The sequence below is a fragment of the Phoca vitulina genome, unplaced genomic scaffold (genome assembly GCF_004348235.1).
Source record: "Phoca vitulina isolate PV1807 unplaced genomic scaffold, GSC_HSeal_1.0 scaffold13, whole genome shotgun sequence".
Lineage (NCBI taxonomy): Eukaryota > Metazoa > Chordata > Mammalia > Carnivora > Phocidae > Phoca > Phoca vitulina.
Genome location: NW_022589716.1, coordinates 41374339 through 41386890, shown reverse-complemented (window position 1 = coordinate 41386890; position 12552 = coordinate 41374339). Strand labels below are relative to the sequence as shown.

At 43.2% G+C, this 12552-nt stretch overlaps 1 protein-coding gene across 6 annotated transcripts in view; it reads left to right on the top strand.

Moving 5' to 3' along the window:
* Positions 1–12552, top strand: part of VGLL4 (vestigial like family member 4) — a 153236-nt gene that overhangs the window by 110929 nt on the left and 29755 nt on the right. For all 6 annotated transcript variants that reach the window (XM_032411948.1, XM_032411950.1, XM_032411949.1 and 3 more), the window contains one exon: positions 1620–1809. In XM_032411948.1, the coding sequence (XP_032267839.1) occupies positions 1620–1809 (190 nt within the window). The remainder of the gene's footprint in view (positions 1–1619; positions 1810–12552) is intronic.

Genomic DNA, 12552 nt, shown 5'->3' with positions numbered 1-12552 from the left:
CGGACACTTAACTGATGGTGCCACCCAGGCGCCCCTGTTTGCTTGCTTTTTTAAACCAAAAATTCATAAATAGGATGTAGAGGACAACCAAAGTCCTACTGAATGTCTGAGTGTGGCAGGCCAGCATATGGCCTGTTTTTAGGTATTTCATTTAAAATGGAAAGTTCCAGTTTGCTCTGGGGCCAAAATCTCTAAAAGAAATCCTGCCTGGAGGTGTGTTAGGGGGTCACTGTATATTTGCTAGTTTATATCTTGCTGACTAAATTGGCAAAAGTTTTATTTTTCCTGGTAAACACTCAGGAGGCTTTGCCCTCACTCCTTTCCCTAACAAAATCATATTTGTCATATGTGTATGAAGCAAACAACTGTTAAAACTGTCCACACATCTGTGATGATATGAAAATTAGTGGTGGCAAACAAAGATTTCCTTTCTAAGGTACCACAAGGTCTCAGATGAAGTTGACTTTATCCTAATATTTCTCTCAAATTGTGACCAAGTGGAGACAGAATTGGCCATGCCTTAGAGGCCAGCGTGAATGAATAATAGCATGACAAAAGGGTTATTATTTGTGAAAAATTTAGGTAACCCCCCCATATGACTTAGAAAACTAGAAATTTTCTCTTAAAATATATATTACTCTTGTTTATAAATTTTAGAAGGTGTAAAACTTTTATTATGATAAAGGGTTATGCTTATTTTAATTAATAATGAAGCACAAAGTTATCGCCTAGTACAAAGTCTTTTTAATTACAGGAATGAAAAACTCCCAAGATGTTGAATCAGATCACAATGCGGATTCCAATTTGAGTGTTTAACTTTGAAAGTGTTTGAGAACTGCACCTGTGTATCAAGCTCATGACAAATTATATGCAGAAACTTTGTGCTGATAATAGTAAAAAATATATTTAATGTGCCATTTTTAGTGTGCTGTAAGAATGAAATGTTTATTTTTCATTAAACAATGTGTTTTCATTTCTTTTAACATTTTGGGCAAATATGTGAATTATTAACCCATAAATTTTCCTCATTCTTTAAGAAAAAATAACATACCAAAATTGTAATAAAAATGTAACAGGCAGGAAAAGTGGGTTTCTAGTCATGTTCTAGTGAAGCCTGTGTTAGGTCATTCTCTTATAGGTAGAGTCGAATACCCACCCATTAAAAGACCTTTATTGTTTTAAATTAACTTTTGAGATGGTTTGTGGTCAGTACTTTTACCCATCTGTTACTTTATTGCAACTTTTGATTTTAAACTCTACCCTAAAGAGTTATTGAAGACATGGGAATTATGTGTCGTGATGGAGGTGTTAGCAATATATAAGTGTATCAAATCAACCCCTTGTGCACCTTAACTTTGCACAGTGCCGTGTGTCAGTTACGTCTCAATAAAGCTGGGGGAGGGGAGTGAGTTATTGTGTAGAAACCCACGTTTGTGTAAAATGTCTTGTGCTTGGCAGCTCACCTCGCGCTCAGGCCATGTTCTGAGAAGGGCAGGCAGCCCGTCCTGTTGCCAAAACTTTCCACTGGGAGTAGTTTTGCAAGGGGTGGGCGGGGAAGCGGGGCACTGAGGTGGGGGAGTTTCGCCTCCTTGGTGACGACATCATCTCTCTCTGCGTAGGTGAAGCTGCTCTCAGGGGAGAACCCAGGATGCAGACCCTCCCTGTGGCGTCTGCCCTCAGCAGTCACCGCACAGGCCCCCCGCCCATCAGTCCCAGCAAGAGGAAGTTCAGCGTGGAGCAAGGGGACGATGACCTGGACTGTGAAAATGACCATGCTTCTAAGATGAGTCGCATCTTCAACCCCCATCTGTGAGTTTCCTCTTTCTGAAGTGAGGGCGTTTTGGTGTTGGCTTCCATGTGCTCCGTGCAGGGGCCATGTTCTTCTGCAATTTGTGCCAGCAATGAAGTGAAAGGATGAACAGGGCTCTCCTGCCAGGCGGGGCATTAACCGTTTTTGATACCTTGAGAGATGACCTCTTCTTCCCTTCCAACTTGTTTGTGTGTGTGTGTGTGTGTGTGTGTGTGTGTTCCCCACGGATGTTAGCTTTCTCTTCCAGCTTCTGGGGGGTGGTTGTCTGAAGACTGCCTTTTCTTGCCTGTATCACCGATGGTTGTTAGGAGAATCAGTCTTTGGTGAATGTCTTATGGGCCAGGAAATGGAAGGAAAGGTTAATGCCTGGACAGACGTATGTAAAATGTTTTGCTTAGGAGTCTAGAGTTGTACACATTAAGAAGTGGCTCAGTCGGTTAAGTGTCTGCCTTCGGCTCAGGTCATGATCCTGGGGTCCTGGGATTGAGTCCCGCATCGGGCTCCCTGCTCAGTGGGGAGCCTGCTTCTCCCTTTCCCTCTGCCTCTGCCCCCCTCTCATGCTTGCTCTCTCTCACTCTCTCTCAAAATAAAGAAATAAAATCTTAAAAAAAAAAAAGTACAGTAGCCCCTCTCCTCCCCCTTATCCGAGGGGTGTATGTTCCAAGACTCCCAGTAGATGCCTGATGCACAGATAGTACCAAACCTATTTACACTGTGTGTTTTCCTAGACATAGATACTTATGAGAACATTTAATTTATAAATTAGGCACGGTAAGAGATTAACAACAATAGCTAATAATAAAATAGAACAATTATAATAATACTGTCATAATAGTTATGTGAGTGTGGTTTTCTCTCAGAATATCTGTGGTACTGGACTCACCCTTCTTCTTCTTGTGGTGATGTGAGATAATAAAATGTCTACGTGATGCAGTGAGGTGAATGACATAGGCATTGGGATGTAGCATTCAGCTACTGTTGACTACAAGGAGGATCATCCACTTCCAGGCCACAGTTGATTGTGGAAAGCAAAACTGCAGAAAGGGGGCGGCGGCGGGGGGGAGGCAATTGAATTAATTCTCACCTTGTATATTCATGGTATAAACTTGAGACCTTCCTAAAGTGGGAAAGATGGCTTTTTGTGTTTATGATAAGGTGCTGCTCATCACTTCTGGTATGTGAGCCTGTTGTAGCTGTTGAGAACCAGGCTTGGGGCAGGTCCTCCATCTGCCACCAGCATTCTCTACGATCATGACATGAGTTTCTCCCACTCTCTGGGCCTCAGTTTTCTTATTTGTGAAACAGGGGTTGACACGAAAGTTTTCTGAATCCGTACAGCGTTCCCACGTTTACATTGAGAAAGTAGCTTGCTTCTGTGCGCCTTGTTCCGGCTTCCCCTTTGCACTCTCTTCTGAACACGCATGCCCCGCAAAGGGAGTGGAATGCCTTTTCCCGTGTTCTCGGCGCTTGGAGACAGCCAGTCAGCTGCCCGGAGGGTCCGCTCTGGCAACCGTGCAGCCAGTCGGTACTCTCGGGGTCGGGGAGCTTGTCGGGGGCGGTGAGGTAGCCTGATGATTAGGAGGTGTAGCTTTGTAGATCCAGGTTACAAGAGCCTACTCTCTTTTCCCCCTCCCCAGGCATGAATTGATGTTTTGTAATTATTCACAGTGCTTGGCTTCCCCAGTTCTAATTTCTGAGGATGCTGCTGATTCTGGCAGGAACGTGACTGCTCCGAGTTGCTGTTTTCTCGTTGGCCGAGACCTTGGGCGGCGAGAGGCCGCCGGTAACGCCCGCAGCGCTGTGCTGCCTCAGCGCCCGCAGTCCTGAGCATTCCGCGCATTCCAGCCCGCTTGGACTGTTGTGTGCAGTCATAAGACATACTGACAGAGGTATTTATCCTCAAATAAATCACTGTAGTGTTAGTCAGAGGCTGAGCCTGCAGTCTGGAGCCCTGGAATTTGCTACAATCAGGAATCCAGCAACAAGGCACTGCAAAACAATGAGCTCTCCCAAATAGGGAGAGGCTTGTCATTTAGATTCTGGGCGCTCAACTGTTTGTTCATTCTCTTGTTACTAGGAATTTCTTCTTCTCCTCTGCTGCCATCCTCTTTCCTGAAACCCACATAGGAGACATCTGGTCTTTTTTTTTTTTGGAGGAAGGAAAGGGGAGGTAGCCCTGAAACAGTAGATTTTGTGAGCAGACATGCCTTGGTTTAAATCTCAATTCTGCCACTTACTTGGACAGTCATTTAATGTACCTGGGCCCAATATCCTTCTTTGTAAAATGCCAATGATAATAGCTCATGGGAGGCCTGTCATGAGCATAAGAATCAGCATATGCAGGGAGTTTGGTGCAGTATGATACTCAATTGATGGTAGTAGCTATTTTATTATTGCTAAGTCCCTGAATCTGATATTGATAACAAGGATAAAGAATAAAAATACTATTATGGTTTAATGCCCAAGTGTGTGTGAATTTCACTCAGAAAGTCTGAGCTCAAATTTCAGCTTCTTTATTTTTCAGTGGAAGTAATCATAGTTATTTCCTCATAGGATGATTGTAAATGCCTGGTACAGTGCCTGGCATATAGATGGTAAGCACTCAGCCAAAGTCATCATTAATATTATTATTTCAGTGTTAGAAAATGAGGGGCGCCTGGGTGGCTCAGTTGGTTAAACATCTGCCTTCGGCTCAGGTTATGATCCCAGGGTCCTGGGATCGAGCCCCGCGTCAGGCTCTCTACTCAGCAGGGAGTCTGCTTCTCCCTCTTCCTCTGCCTGCTGTTCTCCCTGGTTGTGCTCTCTCTCTCTGTCAAATAAATAAATAAATTCTTAAAAAAAACCCAAACAAACCAGAAAATGATTTTGTAACTCCTTGGGTCGTTGCAAATATGACCTTGAAGTACAGAGGACTATAAATAATTTGAAGTGTAAATAATAGAAATGGAATTGCTAGATTTCATGTACATCTCACAACTGATGTCATCACACAGAGTTTTAGGCAAACAGAAAGAGCAGCATCCCCCGCCCCCCACCTCCAGGCCACATAGCCTGGACCTCTAGGTGATCAGCATGTGGTCTGTTCATTCTGCTGTCAGTGTTCTCCTTTGATAATTATTTGTTTCAATAACAGTAACAGTGTTTCTATTTGTATCTTCTAAGAGTGGAATTACAGATTTTATAGGCAAATTGGAAAAATGCTGCATCTCTTCTTCATGTTGTAGGGTACTTAGTATTGTTGGATTTGAGAGAATGTTTCCTCTTTGAGCTATAGGGTGTTCCCTCCTTTTTATTTGATATGTCTAAGAATTTTTTAATAATAAATTACAAATTGATGTTTCTAGTATATTTGTCTCTTTAAGGAAATTACAAAATGATTTTTTGCCTTTTATCTTCTTAGTTACATGTTCATGTTGTGTAGTGAAAATGTGTTTTGTTTATTTAATCACTGAAGGAATCACAATAATTCTGGGCATGGAGTGTTGTTGAAAAACAGTTTTGACAGCTAGTAAGAGAGTTTCAAAGATGCAAGCCTTGGCTGCATTTCATTATAATCATCATATTGAGATACTTTCCAATAGAGAGGAGGAGAGATTGAGCGTCTCTGAGCCAGAGTAGGAAGCTACAGACAATGACTAAATTTCATCTGACTTAATTCAGGGAGGAGGAGGACAAAGAAGAGAGGTGTCCTTAAGTGATTTCTCCAGAACTTGGAAATTGAGAATTCCTGGACTCTTATTCCAACCCTGTATAGCCTGGGTCCTTTGAACTCTTCATTAACTTTCTTGTTGAAATGGTGACTCAGAGAAGTATTTTTTTGTTTGTTTCTTAAGAAAAGTGTTAAGCGCATGAATGTTTTATTTAGAAATTGAAAGATACCATGTCTCTGAGAAAGAAAGTGGATTAAGTAAGGTATGGAGGCGTGGGTGTTGGGATTCCTCTCCTGGAAATGTCAATAAGTAATTTTTTTCTATGACGCTCGTATTCAAGTGTGATCTGCTAAGGAAGAGCTCTCTTTTCCTCTATCCATGACCCATATGGACTCATGGATTGCTATTTTATAGCTGTCCCTAATTTGGTGAATAAGAGCACTTTCAGCTGGTTCCTGTGTCCTTGTTATGTGCCTTTTTTTTCTTAAAGCACTTCTTACTTTCTGGCAAACATAATCCTCCTCTTGTAACCTACCTGTGCCAGCCATGGAATCAACCATTTCTCCAGGGACCCTTGTTCCTTTTAGTGGCGAATGGGATTTAGAAGCCAAAATCTGGGTGCTAAGTATTTTTATGGTGTCATTGCCTTTAGATTTGAGTCGTCTAATATCATAGACCACTTGCTACGTGTGGCAGTTAAATAAAATTTAGAATTCAGTTCTTCTGTTGTACTAGGCACATTTCATACTCAGCAGACACATTGCGAGCTCAGCAGCCACACGTGGCTAGTGGCTACCATACTGTACGGCACAGACACAGAATGTTTCTACCATCACAGAAAGTTCTCTTGAACAGCACTCTTTGCTAAGAAATCATGAGTTCATATTAATACTCCCAATTCTAACCCAATTCCACAGAATTCTTCCTCACCATCCCCCGCTCCATATTTGCATCTCCCTGCGTTGCTTCCCAGCAGTACATTTACTTTATCGTTCACGCCTATAGTTCATATAAAATACTTTTAGAATTGCTATGCCCATACCACTTTGAAAAACAAACCTACCAGAAAGAGTTCAAGATTTGCTGGCAGTTCTTTTTTTGTTCCGTGCTGAGTGTATAACAAAGTACTGGTAACTTTGTAGTCCGCTGCTTCCCCTGTCCCCACTTCAGTGTTGTGTTAACAAGAATGTATAGTTGGGTTCATTCATGTATCTTTGCATTCAGCGGTAGATTTTTTTCCATCTTTGTTGATTTCACTTTATTTTTTGAATATATAAAACATTAACATGCTTCTAAAAGTCAAGACTATATTAAAAAGTACTTGGAAGAGTGAGGAGTGTTACTCCCTCCCCTCTGTCCTTCTTTCCTTTTGCTCCTTCCTCTGGTAGGCTGTGATCCTTCTTGTGTTTCTTTTTGTGAAAGTAAGCAGATACATGAGTGGTTTCTCAATTTACTGTCTTTTTCTTAACACCCTTTATATGTTCATTTGAGTTCTGGGGTTTCCATTCAACCATATACCGTAGAAATCTCTTCATGCCACTTCCTCCTCCTTGTTTCCAACTGCATAGCGTTCCACGGCATGCATGTGCCAGAGTTCAGTTAACCAATCCCCTCTGTCTGGACATTTAGGTAATTTCCAGCATTTTACAATCCTGATAATGCTGCAGTAGATAAACTTGTGCATGTGTAATATCTTGTGTATTTGCAGTACTGTAAAAACTCTCGAAGGCAGACAATTGATGGAGCAAAACAACAGGCTAAATTCATACTGGTTTTGTGACCTAGTTTGGGCTGCTTGGCTGAGAGTTCTGTGCTGAAGAGTACAGTCTAAGATGACTTTTGGAAATGAAGCTGTTTTCAACTTCGTGTGTGAAGGTATGTGTAGGGTTTGTGTGTGTTGAAGGTTTGCCATTGAACTGCTGAGTCAGTCACCTCTGAAAGGGAGGGAACAATTATTGAGTGCTAACTGTATGCTCATCCTATGCTAGACACTTTAAAGATACTGTCTTACTTGACCCTCACAATAAATGTGACCCTTTAAGACGTGTGTGTGTGTGTGTGTGTGTAAGTAAGTAAGAGCTCTGTTACTTACAGAAGCAGAAATTGAGGCTCCGAGAGGATCATGTGTCCAAAGCAGTGCAGCTGGGATTAGCCCTGTTGTGTGTGACACCAAAACCAAAGATCATTTGCCAGAGCTGTATTTTGCTCAAGGCAGGATCCCATGCGTCTTAAATATGGATATCATATATTTATGACACTTCACCAATCCAATGTCCAGTACATGGTAGGGACTAAATAATTTCTATGTTGAATTGAATTAGACCCACTTTCAAGAGACCGTGCCCCTCTTCCCTCTGGGGGAGGCGTCCTCTTCTGATCAGTGCTATACAGTTGCAAAGTAGCTGCCCCTGGCCTGAGATGGGGCAAAACCCGTAAGCTCACCCTGGGATCAAAGCCATGGTCACTAGGCTTGTGCTCTAACCAGCTGAGTTTGCCACGGACCGAGTTAGCAATCCCCACTGAATGGGGAAGGGCTAGTGAAAGAAAACAGTGCCTCTCCTCACGGGTGGCGCTCCTTTGAAATCCTGTCCTGGTGTGAAATGTGTCCAGTGCTGTTGTCTTTGCTTCTGTGGCCATTCTTTTGAAGTCTTTTCTCAAGCCCAGTGTAGCCAATTCTGCTTTCTCCTTGAGTGCATATGCAGCTTCTGGGCTCCTCTGTTTCCTCTGCTCCTCCTTTTCCTCCTTCTTTGGTCTTTGCTTTCTCCTCCCCTCCACTTCCTATTCTTACTCCTTCCCCCGTGCCCCCCCCACTCCCTTGGCCCTAGTTGTTTCACTTTTCCCTCCATAAGCATGAATAGAAAAGAGGGAGAAACAGACAAACTCAAAAACAGTCATTCTTTCCGCTTGACAGAAAGGTTAGAGGCGGCCTTTGAAATTAAGTGCTGAAATTAAGGAAACTCATTAAAAAACAAAACAACTTACTGCTTACTGGCTAAAATGGGTTTTGGGGTTTTCCTCTGGATTTTGTTTGTATTTTGATTGTATAAATGGCACCTCAAATGTTCTGGAGTATCTATAGTTTGTGGTGCCAAGATGTTTGGCAGCAGCATCACACTCCCTTTGGTGACTCTGTGTTTCTTGTATCTCTTTATTTATTTATTTTTTAAGATTTTTTATTAATTTATTTGACAGAGACAGAGATAGCAAGAGCAGGAACACAAGCAGCGGGAGTGGGAGAGGGAGAGCAGGCTTCCCGTGGAGCAGGGAGCCCGATGTGGGACTCGATCCCAGGACTCTGGGAACATGACCTGAGCCGAAGGCAGCCGCTTAACGACTGAGCCACCCAGGTGCCCTTCTTGTATCTCTTTAGTATCTTTAGTTTGGATACATATGGACACGCTTTACCAAGAGACTATTCCACAAACTCCATGAAAGTGAAGAGGGCAATTCCTCATTTCACATTAAAACTAGACCCAGAGGAAATTGAAGAGTTGGGGTTATTTTGGTACCTTGACCCTACTGGCAACTGGGGCTTTGTAAGGTAAACAGTAGTACGTATTTATAGACAGAGCATGTTGCAGTCCACATAAGCCTTAGAGAGAGGCACACTTCCATCACCGAGAATGGTGACAGCTCAGGATCTGTAGCAGCCACAGAATCCCGAGAGCCTTTGCATCGGGGCTTATTAATAACAGTGATGATTGATTATTATGTACCAAGCACTGTGCTGAGTACCTCATGGGCATGATCTCATCCCATCCTCACATCCCCGAGATGTGCATACTGTGATTATCCCTCATTTACAGATGGTAAAACTGAAGCCCAGAGAGGTTCTGTACTTGGTCAAGGTCACACAGCTAGCTAGTAGGTCACGGGGCCAGGAATCAAAACCCAGCCTGCCTGATCCCAGAGCCAGTGCTCTTGGCAAGCACGTTATGTTTACATTAATAGCACAGGTATCCAGCCGCTATGAATCATTTGATACAGGACCTTAACACCTCTTAGTTTTGGACGATCTTCTATTTAAGCACTCTCAAAACGCTACTGATGTTGCTTTGGAGATGAGAGGTGGAGACTTCATTTTAGCAGTAACCAGGGTGGGGGCATAAAGTGATGAAGAGCTGTCAGTAATAAGAACGCTCTTCAAGCAAACCCTCCCAGAGTAGTGATGGTCCCTTCAGAGATGGCTAAAGAAGAGCTGCCATTTAGCTTCCCTGGAAGAGGCTTGAAATGGTGTGTCTCTGCAGGCAAGAGCCCTACAGGAACAGACAGGCATGTGTGTGTGTCTGTTTGTTCGTTTATGCCCAGGAAAGTGCTCTTTAAAGTGTTTTAATTCTTGGGGGCGCCTGGGTGGCTCAGTCGGTTAAGCGTCTGCCTTCGGTTCCAGTTATAATCTTGGGGTCCTGGGATTGAGCCCCTCATCGGGCTCTCTGCTCAGTGAGGAGTCTGTTTCTCCCTCTGCCCCCCCGACTTGTGTTCTCTCTTGCTCACTCTGCTCTCTCTCAAATAAATAAAAAATCTTTTTTAAAAAATTGTTTTAATTCTTGTTTAAAAGTTCTAACCCAATTTTAAGTTAGTGGCACAGGCCGATAGTAGTAACCTTACTCTAACAGATGCACACTGGAGCAGTTTAAAATTTGGTTTAAGTATATAGAGACACATTTTTTTTTTCCTTTCCAGATTTCATAAATCAGATGCTCTTGAAATAGAATCCCTCAAACTATGTGCTCTCTCTTCTCTCCCCCATCCTTCTGGGCATCATCCAAACTTGGGACATTTTAGCCTTGAAATTCTGTATTTTTCTGTACTTCTACACACAATCTTCTGGGTACCCCCAAAAGTGTTCTGGGGGATTCAGGAGGATATTTTATAGTCTTAATTTTAGTTATCCTAAATAACTAACTCAGAAACTGAGATAATGTTAAATTAGGATTTTTAAAAAATCTCTCTCCTCCATGTACAGCAAATATGTGTATTTACTTAAAAAAAAAAAAAGGTAAATGAGAAGGGGGCCTGGGTCTTTAATAATGTTTTGCGTTTGGGAAGTATAATCTACGGAGGGGTTAGTGTGAGACTGTGGCCCTAACACGGCCATCGGCAGTGCGGACCGGCCTCCACAGGGATGGACGCGACGCTGCTCTTCTGTGGCGACTTCTGCTCCCCTGTGACGTTAAAGGCGAGTCTGTGTGTTCCATGCAAGTGTTTGCTAATGAAGTGTGGTACCTTTAAATAAAGGTCACAGGCCTGACCTGTGTTGTGTGGGTTGCTTGTTTGTCAGGCTGGAGGCATTTTCTCATTTTCACAGTTCAGCCGAAAACAAAGACCTCCTTATCCGAGCAGGGAGCTGTGCTCCTAAGAGCTGACATCAGCCTTTTCCCAGCAGGCATCACTTCTGCCTTAAGAGTCTTTGCAGAAAGCTGGAAAGGGAGATACGCATCCTGCTACTGGTATTTTTCTGGCCCAATAACACACAGAGTAAAGAAATGCCAGGAGTGCCAGGAGTCAAAGGAGCAGAATCCACAGGACTGTCATCGTTTGTCGGGTCTGCTCTGGGGACCTCTGCGGGGCTTATCTTTGTCGCCAAGTACATAAAAGTGGGACAAAAACCTTGAAAACGGAGGACTTCTTTTTTCCTAGAGAGGAATTAAAGAACATTCGGGATATATCAGAAAACTTCCATTAGCATGTATAAAGTCACTTTTTAAAATGGCACGTTAAAATTGAAAAAAAGGACTGTTTTTCTTTACAGAGTAAGAGGCATTTGTTCAAAAGTTGAGGAACTGAAACAACACAACATTTGGCTGTTTCTCCCTCCTACCCTGGTCTCTGGGCTCTGAAGCTGTTTTTGGAGTGCTTTTGTCTTGAAGAGGCTTCTGCCCAGGAACACAATGGCAGCTATTTTTACATATAGTTTGAGGATTAATCTTGAGGTGGCTTTATGGCTGTTGCAATACAGAGCCAGTCTGTCCTGCAAGTGTAGAAAGTGCTGCCACTTGAGTAGATCGGACCAAGGACCAGGAAGAGGAATGCTAAGAAACATTGCCTGTGTGTGAGTGCTGATGGTTCTTTTATTTTCCTCTAGGATCTCGCTTGTAAATCCATCATTTGCCTGTGCTACATGCACCTGGAACATAGCGAGGTGGTTTACAAGCCCAGTGTTCTGTGTCTGGCGTAGTTTTTATTTGATAAGTGCCAGTGCCCAGTCTCTATCTTCTTTGCTAAATTACCCTGGGTAAACCAACCCTCCCCACCCCCCGCCTCCATTTTGAAATTTCTTCACAAATTGTCTCCAAAGCATAATTAGAGAACTTAATGTTGCAGAAGTGTTCTGAGTCCGGCAGTAGCTAGAAACCTTGCCAGACAAGAGATCTGAATTCTCGATCCAAGCCTTCATAGCCCCGACAGAGGCAGAATGTACTGCAGAATAGAAGGAAACTGATATGGGGCGCCTGGGTGGCTCAGTTGGTTGGGCATTGGACTCTTGGTTTCGGCTCAGGTCATGATCTCAGGTGCGTGAGGTCGAGCCTCTGTGCTCAGTGGGGAGTCTGCTGGCGATTCCCTCTGCCCTCCCACCCCCCCACACCACATACTCTTTCTCTCTCTCAAATAAATAAATCTCAAAAAAAAAAAAAAAAGAAGGAAACCAACTTCACTACTGTGCTCTCCTCAAAATTATCCTTCCTCTTGCCTTCCCTTCCTTGAAGAAATCTAAGAAGCACAACTAATGGATCCACATAGAAACCAGCTCCAGAAACTGGGTGAAGGTCAAGTAGAAGAAACAAACCAGCTCTCACTAGGTCAGGTCACTGTAGAAGCAAGTCTGAGAACTGAAACCTCTTTGCTTCCCTAAATTTGTCTCTGGCACTGAACTCATCAAGGAATGGTTGTGGGGTTTTCTAACTCATCAGGAGTAATTTCCTCAGCTGCATGTGGCCACTGAAGTCCCACGCCTCATGGATTCAAGGCACCATTGCCCGTAGATTGTCTCAGAACACTGTTGCCTGCAGATGCTGTAAGGAAAAAAGTGTTCCCTGGCCTAAGTTTGGGAAGTACCTAACCGGCTCGTGCAGTCTGCTCACGTATGGTAGCGCA